At 41.6% G+C, this 17,213-nt stretch overlaps 2 protein-coding genes across 2 annotated transcripts; one reads left to right on the top strand and one right to left on the bottom strand.

The window, feature by feature from the left end:
* Positions 1-787: 787 nt before the first annotated feature.
* LOC121933787 lies at positions 788-7,889 on the top strand. Its single transcript, XM_042473776.1, has 5 exons — positions 788-867; positions 4,373-4,592; positions 5,774-5,872; positions 7,351-7,515; positions 7,601-7,889. The coding sequence occupies exons 1-5, from the start codon at positions 788-790 to the stop codon at positions 7,838-7,840; spliced, it is 804 nt and encodes a 267-aa protein (XP_042329710.1). The 3' UTR covers positions 7,841-7,889.
* Positions 7,890-9,086: 1,197 nt separating this feature from the next.
* Positions 9,087-17,009, bottom strand: LOC121935150 (golgin subfamily A member 6-like protein 22). Its single transcript, XM_042476315.1, has 7 exons — positions 16,847-17,009; positions 16,578-16,711; positions 16,396-16,450; positions 16,201-16,318; positions 11,770-14,729; positions 11,485-11,690; positions 9,087-11,360 (listed from the first exon to the last, which is right to left on the bottom strand). Exons 1-7 carry the CDS (start codon positions 16,889-16,891, stop codon positions 11,297-11,299), a joined length of 3,582 nt encoding a protein of 1,193 aa, XP_042332249.1. The 5' UTR covers positions 16,892-17,009; the 3' UTR covers positions 9,087-11,296.
* Positions 17,010-17,213: the final 204 nt, after the last annotated feature.

A 17,213-nucleotide genomic window follows, 5' to 3' on the forward strand; every position in this document is an offset into this window, starting at 1 on the left:
CAGGTTGAAGGATTAAAAACCCAGTCATATGTAAGAAAGCAAAATCAATGGAACAGCAAGTGGGACTGCTATAGTTTAACTGTCTTATTTAAGTATTCATCCTTCACAGGATGTGCTTTTATACAGAGGTTGGACATTCATCTGTTGGAGATGCTATGTTCAAGTGACCTCCAAGGTCACTCCTGACATTCTCTTATTATCCAACAACAGGAAAAGGTGAACAATTTAAGGCAGGCTCTTGCCTCAAATAGAGGTGGCCATGATAAATCAAGAGCCAAATAGAACAAGTGTCATATATTCAGTATGTTATGAAGCGTGCCCAAGAGAGGAAACTTTCTATTCCTTTGTCCCAAACATTGCAGTGCATGCAGATTACACTAGTCTTTGTTTTGAAAGAAATAAGCAAAGATGAGAAGAGGGAGGCGAGAGAGGGAGATGAAAACAGATACCATAGTTAAAGTATATGATCACTGGAAAAGCCCAGGCAGAGAGAAGGAGTAAAGATATGGGGGCATCCCATGTCATGTGACTACTAGAGAACCCTTTTTACCAATGTTAAAGTGGTTTCCTTATTCCTCGGAGAAAAAGAGGAAGATGCAGGAGCTGATCTAATGCTCTGCTTCCGCCCTGAAACCGAGCAGTAAATATCATTGGGGAGGAAGGGTTTTGCCCCAGAAACCAAATTGTTTCGAATCGATAAGTAAAGTTAGAATTGCATTAATGTGGAAGATTTTGGATTATCAGAAAATGAAACCCATGCTGCATAAAAGGACCATCAAGATGGACCATGAAGCCAGAGGTTGTCTTTTTGGACAGGCAAGCAGAGACTTCACTAAGCAGAGAACTTCAAGAATATGCATCTGTGTGGTAAGAGAAGAGCAAATATTCACTGTCTTTTTGTTTATAGGGTTCCTCACTTTTGAAGGGTGTTTATTGGGATGCCATGGCTTGCAAGCAGAAGACAGTAAATCATTGGCTGACTTAGTCATGAAAAGATGATGCATGCCAGTAGGCTCTGTTCTCTGCCAGGTTAAGGCAGACCATCTTCAGGATTGGCTTTTATGGCATAAAGGACAGTCTTAATAGTATGCTCTGAAGGTAATGGATTGTATAACCTTGGCAAAGCAAAGCATGTTTTGGGTCTGCTGGCTTTCTTTGTTAGGAGTGAACTTAATTAATGAATGGTCTTATAGGGAGGGTAAGTCATGGTCTCCAACTGTCCCAATTTGGCAGGGACAGTGCAATTACAATCAGCCCTCCATATCCACAGGTTTTTTTTAATCCAAGGATTCAAACATCCACAGATTGAAAATATTCAAAAATATATAAATTCCACAATTTTGATTTTTGCCATTGTGTATAACAGCATTTCACCATGTCATTGTATTTAACGGGACTTGAGCATCTACAGATGGAACCAAACCCCAGCGGATACCAAGGTCCCACTCTGATTCCCCATTTCTAAACCTTTTCATCTATTTTTTTAAAAAACTTCTCCGTTTCTTTCTCCTCCTCCCATTTCTCCCCTTTGTCCTTACCTTCAGTTACTACTAGCTGAATAATTTAGCAGGAGGGAGAAGGAAGGAGAGGAGGAGTCTTGCCCTTCTCGGTTGTCTCATGCAAAATCAACCTGCCACTGTGGCTATTCGTTTTGTGTGTTCTTCCTTATTAATTCTAATCTTTGCCATCTTGACCATACTCTGTTGTTGCTTGGTCTCACAAATCCCCATTTTCATTTGTGAAATGTTGGTGGGTACAAGAGGCTCTTTTTCCTGGCTAATTCTCTTGAGTGGAGCAATGCACCTTTGCCCCCTAAATCTGATCCTGGCAGGAACCCTGCCCTGGAAGGAAAGGGGCTCTCCTTCTACACCGCTTGGAATTTCATTGAAGAATGGGTGAAACGTGGGTAATAAAAGTCAAAGCAACTTGGTTAATGTTTAGTTTATTAATTAGATCTTTGAAAACATAGTGGTGGAGGGGCAGTGGCATCACTAGGGGTGTGTGGCCTGCACCAGATGACACCATAAGAAGGGTGACACCACTGCTCCTCAAACACCTGTATTTGGGCAGAAACATTATGGCTTTTCCCTGTATCTCTTTAAAAAGCTTTAAAAGATGGTGGGAGTGGGGTGAATCTCAGTGGGAGAAGGAAGAGGAGCCCCCAGAATTTTTTAAAATTAAAATTTCAAATTTCAAAATTTTAATTTTTTTAATAAAATAAAATTTAAAATATTATTTTAATTAATTAATTAATTAAAATATTAATTTTAATTTTTCTTTAAAAACATTACATTTTAACAAAATCTTTACTATGTATATGTAAGTACATTTAGGTTATGTGTATACATTGCAATTTGAAGGTATATTTTTAATTTTGCTAATTGTTTTTATCGCAGCTATTAGTATTACATTCAGTGGTATATGGGGAATTATGATTTATGAGTAACATTAGTGCAAATAAGCATTACAAAGGATTCTGTATGGTGTGAAATGGGAGGAGGATGACACCATAAGTTCCTGCACTGGGTGACACCAACCCTAGGGATGCCTCTGTGGAGGGATATGTGTTAACCTTAAATCATGAAGGGCAACATCGTTTGTTCATAATAACCATTATGGAACGTGCTTTGTGAAAGTGATTCTTGATTATAGTTTTTTGTGGGTTTTTCGGGCTATGTGGCCATGTTCTATAAGAATTTATTCCTGATGTTTCGCCAGCATCTGTGGTATCTGGCATCTTCAGAGATTCATAATTGATTGTCATTGCTCATCATGCTGTTATATTATTGAATTATTCTAAAATGCGAGATTATTAAAAGTAAAGGACTAGTAACATTGAAGCGATAAGAAGAGTGAAGGAACACTTACATATAGCATCACTAGTGTTTTAATTATTAAGGCAATGGATTCAAGTTGTTGAATATTTTTAAAGAACTGAGGTAAATTATTATTATTATTATTATTATTATTATTATTATTATTATTATTATTATTGAATATTCAGTCCCTGGCTGTTATAGTTTACTATTGCAAGAGAATACTTTTAGATTTTGTGCATCAAGCACCAATAAGACCTAGATCATCTTTAGATAGTGCATAGACTGGCCCAAGAGTAATTGTTGAATGGCAGAACAGGGATATGAATCCAGTCATCCCCCAACAGTCTCCATCACTCTGGCCTCTTCGCAGAGGTTCTGGTCACCATCATTTCAGTCTTGTGGTTTATATTCTCATGCATTGTTTTCACGGCAACATTACTCCGCTTTGAAGATTGTGCAACCCTGGCCTATTAATATCCCAAATATGGATTTCTTTTACGGTAAACTTAAACTCCAGAACAAATGAAAATACAGTACCTCTCTGCATGGTGTTATTATCTCATGAAAATTCCCCTCAAATGGGATTCCCCCATTGCAGATTGGGAGATTGTGATGGGCCTCCAAGTCAAAGCTTGGATAATTTGCATCCTACTGAGGTTCTGTAGCAGGAACTGTGAGCCAAATGTGTTTCTCTGGCATTAGGGCAATCGGGTAATTTTTCATTCTTGGCTTACGTAGCCTCCAATATTTTACAGATGGAAACCAGGACACATATAGCCAAGCAACATCAGAATGTGCGTAAGACATCATTCATGAAGAAGAATCCACAAGCTGCAGCTCTCTCCCCTTCACCACTGAGTTAATTGAGTGCACATGATTTATGCATTTTGAACCCAGTTTACATCAACTGAACTAAGCTGGAGACCATTGAGGGGAAGAGAGTGAACCTGGGACATTTTAAAAGCAGCTGAAAAAGTGGAATAGCAGAGGATTAACTGAGACTGTGCTTGCTAAATCGAGCTAGTTGGAGGATATGGCTTAATTGTGTGATGGATATCCCTCCACTTTACATTATAGTGTGTATTAATGTCCACTTACTTCAAAATATGGGAAGCCAGGCCTGATTATTTGGAAAACCATTCTGTTGTGTGGGGCCCTGGATGTATGTCCCAATGTCCTCCTTTAATGGCACCACTGCTGTCTACAGGAACACTTATCTACGTGCCACCTCATTCCTTCCTAGCTCAGCATACAGTTGTCCCTCCATATCCACAGATTCTTTATCCATGAATTTGACCATCCACAGCTTGAAGATATTTTTGAAATATAGATTTTAAATTTAAAAAAAATATATTTTAAAAACTATCCAAAAAGCAGTTTTTGCCATTTTATACACCGTTTTACGATGCCAAAATCATATGCCTCTGAGGAAGCAGACTGAAGTCTATGAAAACTCATTCTGCCAACTTCTTTATTTCAGTTAGTCTCAAAGGTGCTACAAGATCTCTCTACTTACTATGCCATTGTATTTAATGTGACTTGAGCATCCACAGTTTTTATCTGGGTCTCTTTCTAGGTACAGCCCTCCTCCTCCAGATTCTCTTCAATGCTGACCTCCTTGTGACAGCAGTCCCAGCTGGACTCCATGGAGAGGAGTCATCCAGTCTCAAGAGCACCCCAGAATGGCAGGCAAATCTTCAGAAAGAATTGGGCAGCAGCTTAAAACTCTCTCGGCAACTTCTCTGTAAAACAAGAAACCTTAGACGTCTCTATGTAAGTCTGCTCTTGTTTCTAATGTGCTCCAGACACAAGGATGCAGTCTTTGGGGATAGCAATGGCCTGATTTATGAAGGGAAAAGAATAAGCATATTACCAGTCCATGTTATCTTGTTTGGGTCATCTACCCAATAATCAGGCAACTAAAACCTGTAGGTGGGGAATGTGGGAAGCTTTTGCCATGTAAAATATAAAGGATAATATTTTGTTTTGATTTTGAAAATTCTGGATTCTTTAGAATGTGAAAATCAGACTTGATTATGTTGTGTTTTTTCTGAACCACATGTGCATATTCTTCCCACTTTGCTTTTATATCAAGACTTCTGGGAGGGGGATGTATGGAAATTCACATGGATTTTAAAACATTTTTTATGTGTGTACCTTTTTCAATTGTGCAATTGTTTTATCCATTTCCATTTTAAAATGTGTGTGCTGTTTTGGATGTACTGTATTCTTCTAAATGATTTGAAAAGCCTAGAAGTCTTGAAAATGTGGCAATATTGCCATGGGAGAATTATTTTGGCTGGATTGATGCTGGGAAAGGAAAGGGTACAATTTTGAGTAGGAATTGCTGCTGTGGAAAGGAGGACAAGCCACAGCTCAGGTCTCCATGCATTTCTTCTTGCTGTTGTTATGTGCCATCAAGTCTTTTCTGATTTATGGCGACCCTAAGGGTAACCTAAGGCAAACCTATCATGAGATTTTCTTGAAAAGAAAATTAGAATCCTTTGAAGCTGAGAGAGTGTGACTTGCCCAAGGTCACTCAGTGGATTTACATGGCCAAACCAGGATTGGAACTCTGGTCATAATCCAGTGCCTAAACCACTACACAATGGTGGCTTTATTTTAAATAGTTTTAATCATTTAGGTACAGAATACACTGTAGAACTAATCCAGTCAGAGACCAATTTAACTGCCCTGGCTCAGTACTAAGGAATCCTCGGAATCGTAGTTTATTGTGGCACTTAAGCTCTTTGATAGAGAAGGCTAAAGGTCTCACAAAACTACAGTTCCTGAATTTCCTAGCATTGAGCCAGGGCAATTAAAGCTGTGTCAAACTGGGTTATTTCTGTAATGTGTTCTGGACCTTAGTTCCTATTGTTGTTCTTAATGCACAGTATAGCTCTTGTTTGGAAAGTTGGCAACTTTTCATAATACATTACTTTCTCTTCTTTCAGGGCTCTGAATATCTGCCAGGAATCAGACTCACTCTTATACCACACTCACGGCTGCTTCCCTCATCCAGCCTTGATCTGCACACATGGATTAATCTTCCAGTAAGAATATTTATTTATTTAAAACAGTTGCAAGCAACCATCCTTTCAATAAAGCATTATTCAGACAGCTTATAGCCAAAACAAGGGGAAGAAGTAATGTCCAAAGTCAGATTTATTAAAAGCATTGCCGAACAGATCAAAAGCTAAAAGCCACTGTCAAAATGCCATTGAAGACCTAAAGGTGGCAGTGGGAGACCAGCACCTGATGGTGAAAAGATGTCCAAGGTTGCATCTGATGATCCGCACTGCAGTAATACTCCAGTTTGATAACACTTTAACTGCCATGGCTCAGTGCTATGGAATTCTAGGAATTGTAATTTGTTGTGGCACCAGAGCTCTCTGACAGAGAAAGCAAAATGTCTCACAAAACTACAGTTCCCAGAATTCCATAACATTGAGCCATGGTAGTTAAAGTGGTGTCAAACTGGATTATTTCTGCAGTGCGGACGCAGTGCAAATTAGAACCAGGCAAGCTGATCCAGAGTGGGAGCTCCATACAGAGGTGCCACCATGGAAAAGGCCATTTGCCTCGATTACCAGGAGCTCAGGACTTCTAAAGGTGGGGAAACCAGAATGTGATCTCTGATACTGTCCAACATGGCATAATTTGTTCAGAGGAGGTTTGCCCTTGACTTCCTTTGAGGGTGAGAGACTGTGATTTGCCCCAGGTCATGCAGTGAATTTCCATCTGTGTTCAGGGATTCAAACTCTAGTATCTCAGTGTCCTAGTCCAACACGCAAACCACCACACCATGCTGACACCCTCTTTATCCCTGCTTCAAAACAAAACAAAACAAAACAAATACACCCAACTTATAGGAACCCTAAGATGAATATATCCTAGGGTGTTCTTGGCACGATTTAGTCAGAGGAGGTTTGCTTTTGCCTTTTGCTGAGGCTGAGAGAGTGTGATTTGCTCAAGGTCACCGAATGGGTTTTCATGGCTGAGCGAGAATTCAAAATCTGGTCCAGCATTCAAACCACTATCCCATGCTGGCTCTCACACTACTGCCTTACTTTTTCAGTAAAGAGGAAGATGAGTAACTTGTCTATGTTAGAGACAGAAGATGCTAGATAATTGTATCTGTATGGACAATATTTGGTATTTTAGCTGTCAACTCACATTCCATATACTTTAAAGATATTCAGAGGATATTCAGAGGAATTGTGGTGGGTGAGGGGGGAGTCGAGGGAAGGATTTAACTATAAAAGCAAGGACTGTTGTTTTCTCAGAAGAGCTCACAATGGCATGGTGGCCTCTCTGTCAAATGCTGGGTCAGGGAAGATAGGTGGGGGGGGGGGGGGCATGAAATTTAAATTATTTTCAATTAATCTTTTGCATCCAAATGTTCTCCAGGGACCTTGGGAGCATTTTGATCATATTTCAGGATCCTGAACCAACATAGGTTAAGGAGATATCTTTTAAAAGAAACAAAAAACAAGACACTAACAGAATTACTTTGGTCCCTTTTTTCCAGGATGCCGAGCGCTTGTCCTACATTGCCGAGAAGCTCTCGTTTTATCAGACATTGGTACAGCAGCTGAAGGACCATGAATCAGCCAAAGAGGGTTCCAGATTTGCTTCCCAGTTTGAAGATCTCAGCTGTAACCTCCGAGACCTAAGTCACCAAGTGAGTTATCAGGTGGGTCTACTTTTAGGTCACGGATGGGAGAAGGGGCATCCTTTGGTGTCAGTAGCATGTCAACCATCTTTAATTCTCTCCATAGATTGCACTTTGGGAGCTGCCATCTGAAATCCAGCTAGAATCAACTCTGAAGCCTCCTCAGATCCTTCAGCATCAAAATCAGTGGCACAACGACAAAGAAGTGTACCTCATCTTGCGCTATCTTGAGAATTTCCTCTGTCGCGTCACGCGGGACTTCGTGATGCTCAGAGCTAGAGTGGCAAAGGGGACTTTCCTTTCCAAGGATCCCAGATCTCCCAAATCCCACTCTTTTTCATCCTAAACTCCTGTTCTAGGGAATGTTAGTATTCTGGCATCCAGATTGCTAAACCTTGTTTAGTAATTTATAAACGCTGTTTATTTATGAACATTATATTGCATATTTGAATAATCTAATTTATAACTATTTATTTATTTTCTACCAAAATATGCATTTTTAATTTATTTTGTGAATAAAGTGGTTTAGAAAAACACCACTGCTATGTTTATGTTTTTTTAAAATAGTTCTTTCAGTTTTAACAATTGTGTACCGTAAGTAAAAGAGAAAGGAAAAGCAAAGCTAAAAATGCTCCAGAGGCAATCACTATTCTGGGGGTTTTGGATATATTTTGATATGATGCTTGTCAGGCTTGCTGGTCTAGAGGCCTGATCCTAGTTTGGACTTCTAGTTTGGATCCTGGTTTGGACCTTGGATATAAATCAGTGGTTAGTGACAATTTGGCAACAGTTCTAAAGGAGCTGCCTCAGCTCAGTGGCAGAACAAATGTTTAGTAGGCAGACAATCCTGGATTCAGACCCTGCCATCTCCCAGTACATATGGGTGATTTTTAGGAAAAGGTTCCAACTTGATAAGAAAAATAACTTGATAAGAATTTAAACTATTTTATCATTTTAGGATGGGGCAAAATAATCAGTTTTTAAAATTCTGAATTCTAAGCCTTGTGCCTTATCTTACCTGGCAACCCTAAAATAAGTGCAAGTATTGCAATAAATCTCTAGTGATTGCCTTCCAGGGGAACTGAACCTAGTAGGGGTGGGAAGCATAGGGTGAATGCAAGAGTTGGTTGCAGAGGGAATTCTGGATATTTTTTTAGGGAGCACACTCAGTTTGTATAAGGCACTGTCTTTGCCTGCTGGGACTCACAATTGCCTGTGCTGAACACTACAGCCTTAAATGCACAACACTCTTTCCTAATGGCACATAAGGGTGGAAGACCAGTCGCAGTGGGAAAACCCATGGCAAGGAGGCTGTATGTCACCAATGAGTTCCTCCTGAGGTATTCCTGATGAGCTTCCAGTCAGTGGGAGCAGGTGGCTTTCATGTCAGGTAGGCAGTGAATCTGCTTCAGGTTTTAGTATAAACTTTAAAGAACCTATCCAAAATGCTGAACCATATCCCTCCAACAGGTCCAGCACCTTGGATAGCTACTTTACAGTTCAAGTTAAAAGCAAAATGGGTTCATTGCCCCTCTTGGCATGGAAGCCAGCCACTGCCACTGCTTCCAGTAAGATGATTTGACAAGCATTCCTTTCACTTTATCAGTTTATTTCAGAGTTCAGCAGAAGCTTTTGAAGTGATACAAGAAAAGGAAGATAGAGTGCACCAGTTTTAAAATCTGACTATTCAACATCTTAAAGCATCTTAAATTCCAGGTTCACATTTAAAAAAACAATACAAAGACAATGGAAATAACATTACAAAACAAAAGTCTGGGAGAATAATATTGGCTTTTCCAGGTTCTTAAAAGATAATCAATCTGGCACAGGCCCAGCATCTCTGAGAACAGTATTCACATATGGATCATCACCAGTGCTTCAAAGGCCTTTGTTTTGGTCACCATTAGCTTTAGGTAGAAGTGCCCAAAAAGGTCTGATGCAGATTGTCATGAAGTGAAAAAGATAAGTTGGAACCATTGTCACTGCCTTACAAAATAAAGTTGCCAACTGACCAGGCAGAAAATGGCTTAGCGAACACATAGACCTTTCATTGGAATTATGATGTGTCAAAATGAGCAAATGCCTCTTTCCACCTTGAGAAAATTAATGTAACAGCATATTAATCTCTGCATGCCAAGATTTTATTAATGCACAGCTATAGAGGCTGATGGGTTGGAAACTGTAATGCAACACATACGGTATATGTACATTTGTCTGTTTATCAATAGGAAGCTGTTCATACAAATCCCCAAGAAGAAAGCAATGGACAGACAAATCAGGGACAAATATTTTTCAGAACTAGACACTAAGCAAGGAACTGGGTGTTGTGAGGCAAATGAGTTATTCTGAACATCACATCTGCTTCTTAAAGCTTAAATCTATCACGTCGGTAGGGAAAGGGACATCTGCAGAGGTGGATCAATTTGATAGAAAAGGTTGCTTAACCTGTTGATTTTTTTATCTGCAATCCCTTCCTGAAGTCCTGAAATAAGATCAGTGGGGGGAAATGAGGGAGGGATGAACTTGAGAGAAAAATAAATGATTGGTGGTGAAAGGTTAAGCAACTTTTCCCCAACATTGAATTGCACCTTTCAAATAAAGTCAGTCCAGTGGGGCTCATGCATGCTACACGGTTATAGCTATTATTTCACTTTAACTGCCATAACTCCATCCTATGGAGTTATGAGATTTGAAGTCTATTGAGCCACGAAGACTTCTAAATGCCCCTCCCTAAATTGCAAACCCCAGGATTCCATAGGACCGAAGCATGGCAGTTAATGTGGAATAATAGTGCTATAATTGCATAGTTCCTCTACAACCAGTTAACCTCCATGCATTAACCGTTGCACACATTCAGAGCTTTTGAAAGAAGCAGAGTTGTAGTCCATAAAAATGACATTTTCAAGCTCTACTTTCATGCTGTTATCTTCCTCTCTCGTCTGACTGGATCCTTGTAAAATACATAGAAAATGTGGGATGGGGAGAAATCAGGAACCACAATAGTAAATCCAACAACAAAATTTTGTTTACCTGAAAAAAAGTGTGCCCTCCTTTGACACAGATACTTTTCAGTAAGTATTCTTCAAAGTATAAACATACCAACTTATCAGTTATCAGAACTTCCTGGTGGAAAGGACCATTTCAGATAAGGAGGATGAGAGACCAAACCTTATCAGACATCCCAAAAACCACTTATTAGGCTTTCCATTTCCAGTCTCCCTCTTGCTTAGTAGCCTTTCATTTTGTAATGGACATAATTCTTGTCACTTGAGTTTGAGGGATGTGCAAAAAAAATTGTCATTAATTACAATGTCATTAATTACATTCCAGGGTTTCTATTTGTTTTTCTATCTTTGTAAGGACAGCATCATATACGTTAAAAGAAAGGAAGAAAGAGGAAGCTACTAAAGGGGTAGTTACTGGAAGTATGACCTTTGTTGAAAAGGACATCTGTGAAAACATACAGTGGAATGATGCCAAAAAATCCCCAAACATTGCTACATTTTCATGTGGAAAAGTGCTATTTTACATGCTATGTGACTATTGTGCTAACAATACTTTGAGCTGGTGGAAGAGCAGTGCTAGAGGGCTTTAATGTGGAAACAATCCCAGATATTGATGTTTATATTCAAGATATCAGTACATCCAAGTACAATAAATGGAACAATTTAAGTATTTTTATGACCTGTGCCTTCTCACGTTGGCTCCTAGAGGTTTTGGTCGTGGTGGCTTGATCCAGGATGGAGCCAACTTTGCAAGTTAGTTACCTCACCAATCCTTCTGAACTTGGCAGGGGGAGGTGTCACTGGGGTTTGCGCATGCGTATCTGCAGTTCAGCCATCATGTTGGGGTGCATAGGTCCAAACCTGGGAGGCAGAAAGAATGGCCACAGTGAGATAAAAATAACAAGAGATCATGGATCCCAGCTACTACCCATTTCCTCTCAATTCCTAATAGTGGTAATGGTGGTAATGGGACATTCATATTTACCCAAAATTCCTCAGGGGTGGTCTGCTTGGTGGTTGTGGCTGTGGTTGTGGCTGAGGTGGAGTGTCCTTGGGATCAGTCATGTTTTCCTCCTGTGCTAAGTTCTCCATTGATGGATTTGATCTTTTCAAGCTGGGTGCCCGTCGGATGGAGCTCTTCCGACGTAGCAGCACCCGTTCCTTCTGGGCACTTGTGTCCAGGGATGTGACCTACAGAACAGAAGTAAGTTGGATAATGGCCATGTCCTGACTCCTCTCATGTTCTACTTTCTTTTTTTATCATGCTTACCTCAACCAGGAAGGTTCTGGGCCCAGGCAGAGGGTCGCTTTCAAGGGAGGTACTAGACAGCATGAACCCCTGCTGCAAGCACTGTTGTTTCTCTTCCAGCTGTCTCAGTTGGCCTCCTGTAATGTTGGCCAGCATTTCTTTGTCAAGACATAAAGGTTCTGTCAGCTGCTCTGACATTTCCCCCTCATCATCCTCCAGTATGCTTCCTGTGTGCTCCTTCTGTTCTTCCGCTTTAGCCTCTGCCCCATTTCTCGCAGGTTCTTCTTGCTGGTCCCCTTCATTCTCTTCTGCCCCTGCCAGTTTTTCACAATGGCCCTCTCTGTTATCTGCTGTTTCCTTTGGCTCTCCATACTGCTCTTGGAAATTCACAGCAGTTTCCTCTGACTCCCACTGATCTATTCTCAAATCTTTTTTTCCTTTTGGTTCCTCCTCATAGTCTTCCTCAGTCTCTGCTTCATCCAGCATTCCTTTCCAAATTCCTTTTATTGCTGCTGTATCTGGATCCCACTGCTGGTATTCATCTGCTTTTACTTCTTCTCCCTCTACCTGCTCGGCCTCCAACTGCTGGCCCTCTGCCTTTTTGTCTACTACCTCTAGCAACCCACACTGAAGTCCTCCAGTCCATGCTGCAACTTTCTGCAGCTCTTGCTGTTCTGTAACAAATTGGGGCACCTCTGGTGCTTCTTGCTGAACCTCCTTGTTCCCCCTTCTTTCTTCTAGCTCCCTCTCCTGATCCACTGTGGTTTCTCCTACCTCTTCTACTTCATCTTTTGGCTTCCACTGATGGCTTCTCTCTATCTCTTCTTCCTCTACATCCTCCTGCTGCTCCCCTATAGTCTCTTCGCTACTTGGTATTGCTTCCTGATTTTGATCTCTCTCTGCTACTATATCTACCATTCCTTTCCACTCCTCAATCACCTCTTCTTCCTCTGCATGTTCCTTCTCAACCTCCAAGCAATGTTTCTCTACCATTTCTTCTCTCTCTTCTAGGTGCTCATACCGAAATGCCACAGATGAGGCTGTCCTCTCTAGTTCTACCTGCTTTTCCTCTACAAAGTGTTCCCACTTTGGTGACCTTTGGTGACCCTCCCTGTTCCACAAAGTCTCCTCCAGCTCTCTTTCCTGCTTCTCTGTTGTCCCTGTTTCCTCTTCTACTTCACCTTTTAGTTCCCACTTATGATTTCTTCCCATTTCATCTTTCTCTTCACCCACCTCCTTCTGGTCTCCCACAGTCTCTGATTTATCTGGCATACATTCCATAATTCCTTCTTCTACTGCCAGCCTATTTGGCTCCTGCTGCTGGTCTTCCTCTGCTTTTAATTCTTCTTCCTCTTCCTTTGCAGTTCCCAACTGCTGGCCATCCATCATTTTATCCACTTCTTCCACTATCTCATGCTGCAATCCTTCACCTCCCTCCTTCACCAGCCTCCTCTGTTGTTTTTTAACAAGCTGGTTCCAATCTAGTATCCCTTGCTGAGCCTCTTTTTTGTTCATCCAAATCTCCTCTAGCTCCCCCTCCAGAGCTATTGTGGTTCCTTCTACTTCTGCTTCTTCCTTTGGCTCCCACTGGTGACTTCTCTCCTGCTCTTCTAGCACCTTCTGCTGGTCTCCATCAAACTCTCCCCCACTTGCTATTCCTTTCTGAACTCCTTCTTTCCCTGCTACCATATATCCCAAATCCTCCTTTTCCTCAACCACTTCTACATGCTCCTTTTCAGCCTCCAAGCACTGCCTCTCTGCCATTTTGTCTGCCTCTTCCAGCTCCCCACTCTGAAATTCCACAGATGATGCTGTCCTCTCTAGCTCTACCTGCTGTTCATCTACCAACTGTTCCCAGTCTGGTTCCTCTTGTGGAACCACTTTGTTCCACAAAGTCTCCTCTAGCTTCTTTTCTTGCCTCCCGCTCATCTCTTTTTCCACTTCTACTTCTCCTTTTGGCTCTCGCTGATGGCTTCTCCCCATCTTTTCTTCTTCTTCTAGCACCTCCTCCTGGTTTCTCTCAGTCTCTAACTCACCCACCACTGTTTCTTGAATTTCTTCTTCCATTGCCATGCTATTTCGCTCCCACTTCCAGTTGTCATCTGCCTCTACTAGTTCTTTCTTTGCAGTTTCCTGCTGCTGTCCCGCTGCCATTTTGTTCTCCTCCTCCAGCATGCTATGCTGAAAGCCTCCAGTCCGCACTGTGGCCTCCTCTAGCCCTCTCTGCTGTTCCACAACAAGCTGGGTCCAATCTGGTGCTCCTTGCTGAACCTCTTTGTTCCATAAAATTTCTTTCTGATCCTTTCCCCACTCCACTATGATTCCTCCTGTTTCTTCTTTGTCTTTTGGCTTCCACTGATAGCTTCTTCCCACCTCTTCTTTTTCTTCTACCAGCTCCTCCTGGTTTCTGCCAGTCTCTCCCTCACCAAGGGTTGCTTCCAGAATACCTTCTTCTGCTTCCACCATTCTGGCCTCCTCTTGTTGGTCTGGTGGTGATGGCGGCGGCGGCGGTGGTGATGGTGGTGGTGATGGTTCTTCTTCTTCTTCTCCCTTTTCTTCCTGTTCCTTAGCTTCTACCTGCTGCTCATCTGCCATTTTGTTTGTGTCCTCCAGCTCTACATGTTGAAATACTCCAATCCATGCTGCCTCCTCTAGTCTTCTTTGCTGTTCCCCTAAAAACTGTGCCCCGTTGGATGTCCCATCATGAGCTCCCTGGGTCCATGACGTTTTCTGCAGCTCCTTCTCCTGACCCACTGTGGTCCCTCCTGTGACACTGAGGTCTTCATGCTCTTTGCTTGGCCTGAATGGTTTCCATTTGCTGTTTATCACCTTCTCTTGCACCTCTTGCTGAGCTTCCCCATTCCAGCTGGTTCTTTCTGGATCCCATTCAAGGAGTCCCTCCAGGTCTTTCTTCTGTTTACCGCCAGTCACTATTGCTGTGAGTTTTTCTTGAGGGGTATCAGCTAGAAACTGACAGGAGTCTGTAGGGAAATAGAGGGACAAATATAATAGATCTTTTCCCCACGCCTTCTCCATATCTGAGCATTCAAAGACATAATGGATTCAGGTCCCCTCACCTCCTTACAAGACACATTGTTCTTTGCTCCCTATGAAACAAAGGAAATTCACTTATTTTTAAACAATTTTGCCTCTCCTTTCCTTGAAAGACCAAGGTGACTATCAAATTGAAATGTTTTTTAAAAAGTATACAGATAAAACTAATATTTTTTTTAAAACGGTGGCTGGAGGGGAGGAGGGGAGAGAACAGATCCATCAAAGCAGAGCTAGAGAAACGGAAACTGTACAGGACTATTTAAAAAGTTTCAAGATCATTATCATTAAAAGCAGCAGCACAGAAAGGTTAACACTTGCACAAACATGCACTCCCACACCCTGGCCAGTATAAATATATTTCTCTTCCTTCAGCATGAACCATGGCTCAGCAGAGCAAAGCTTAAGCTGAGCCATGCTTCAGCAGGTGTCATCCCCAGAACATATTTAATAATAATAATAATAATAATAATAATAATTTATTTCTTTATTTTGAATTCTGCAAGGTTACTTTTTTTCAGTTCCACAAACAACCTTAAACCAAAAACAAACAACAACAAAAGGCTTCGGATATGAGTTAACCAAAAAAAAAAGTATAAGGGATGCTTAGCAGGCAAGTCCAGTTATCAGGATGGATGGCACAGTAGGTTTCTGATTAGGATAAACACACAAGTTCACTTCAGAACCTTATTCTCATGGTGAGAATGAACCCCAGAACATGTGAATAACAAAGATGGCTCTGCGGAGTCATGCTTTCCATGGTGGTCCAATGGCACCAGTGTTGGGTTAATCCTGGCACCACCAAGTCAAAACATAGCTTTTCATTTCAGCCTATGGGACCAGATTTACTTTTAAATTACATACACATAATTTTAAACTGTTGTAATCTTTTAAGCTCTATTAACCTGTCATCATGGTTAATATGTGTTTATCCTGTTTGACCTAGTTTATTGTTCTAGTCTGGAATTGTTTTAAATTGTTTATATTGTTTTATTTGTAATTTGTACACTGTTCTCAAATACCACAATAAAGGTCAGGATATACATATTTTAATAAACAAATAAATACATAATAACAGAGAGTTGTTGTTATTGCGTGCTTTCAAGTCGGTTTTTACTTATGGCAACCCTAAGGCCATGGTGGGTTTTTTGGCAGTTTTCTTCAGAGGGGTTTTGACATTGCCATCCTCTGAGGCTAAGAGACTGAGACCTGCCCAAGATCACCCAGTGGGTTTACATGGCTGAGCCAGGATTTGACTCCTGATCTCAAGTGTCAACGCTCAAACTACTACACCACACAAAGGCTCCCATTTAAAACACACCAGATAGGAATCCAAGCCCCATGGAATCATCTATCACACCCCACAGTGTGACTGCAGTGCATTCTAGAACTTTGCATCACCTGAGAGTTTCTGCTCATAGTCTTCCTTATATTTGTAGGGTGTTTCAGGCAGTTCAGGCTTGACTGCTGTAGTCTGAGCACCATTGACACTGAGAACTTCTGCTCTCGCCAGAATCTCCTGAAAAAGAAAGTTTTTAGGGGTGAAGAGGTGTACCAAAGATGAGTCCTTCCCACCTTCTACCACCCAGCACCTACCTCTATGGTGAATGATCCTTCAAAGGCTTCCAAATGCCTCTCTTGAAGAACGTCTCTGCAGGTAGGAGGGAGAAGAGATGAAGAGGTGAGTCAAACAACAGGGGGAGATTATTCCACTCCAGAGGTAGCTGGACCTTAGAGTGAAAAGGGAAAATTCTTCCAGCATGAGAACCTTTCTTTACCCATAGTGTGTTGTCTCAATTTCATAGTTATAGTGGCTGCTACGGTTTCTTGTCTCCCTTGCATTTTCTGACACTCTAGCTCCTGGATGAGTTTCATCTCCAAGCAGGTAGGCGGTAAAGGAAGAAATAAAATCCTGAGGACAGGGTAGAGAAACAGTGAAACACTGAGTATAAATAGTCAGTTATGGAAAGAAGCAGACCTTCTCAGGGTGAACCATGGGTCCTGGATTCCACCCAAGCTTGGTTGATGGGGTGGGGGTGTTGCTAACCACAGCCTGTTGCAGGGTCCCCAGCAGCCGTTGAAGATACTCCATTGGGCATCTGGATCAGGTGGAGAAGAGGTAAAACAGCTTCCCCTTTCTCCCCAGGGAGGGAAGTAATGTTGTTAAAGCTTGTGACCACAGTCTCCTCCTCCTCCTCTTTCTCATAGTCATTGCCATGGTTCATTCTGGCTTTGCACAATTGCAAGAGCGGCAGCAACAACAAGACACCACAAAGCTGACAGAAACAAGAAGTGGTTGGATAGTGTCTCAGGCGCATAACAGTTTCCAACCAGTCTCAAACAAGGGGAGGGCAAAGCCACTTGGGAGGAGGAAAAAAAGTTGTGTTCCTCTTGTTGAAACCCTGTGTACATCG

This window comes from Sceloporus undulatus, chromosome 6 (assembly GCF_019175285.1).
Source record: "Sceloporus undulatus isolate JIND9_A2432 ecotype Alabama chromosome 6, SceUnd_v1.1, whole genome shotgun sequence".
Taxonomy (NCBI): Eukaryota; Metazoa; Chordata; class Lepidosauria; order Squamata; family Phrynosomatidae; genus Sceloporus; species Sceloporus undulatus.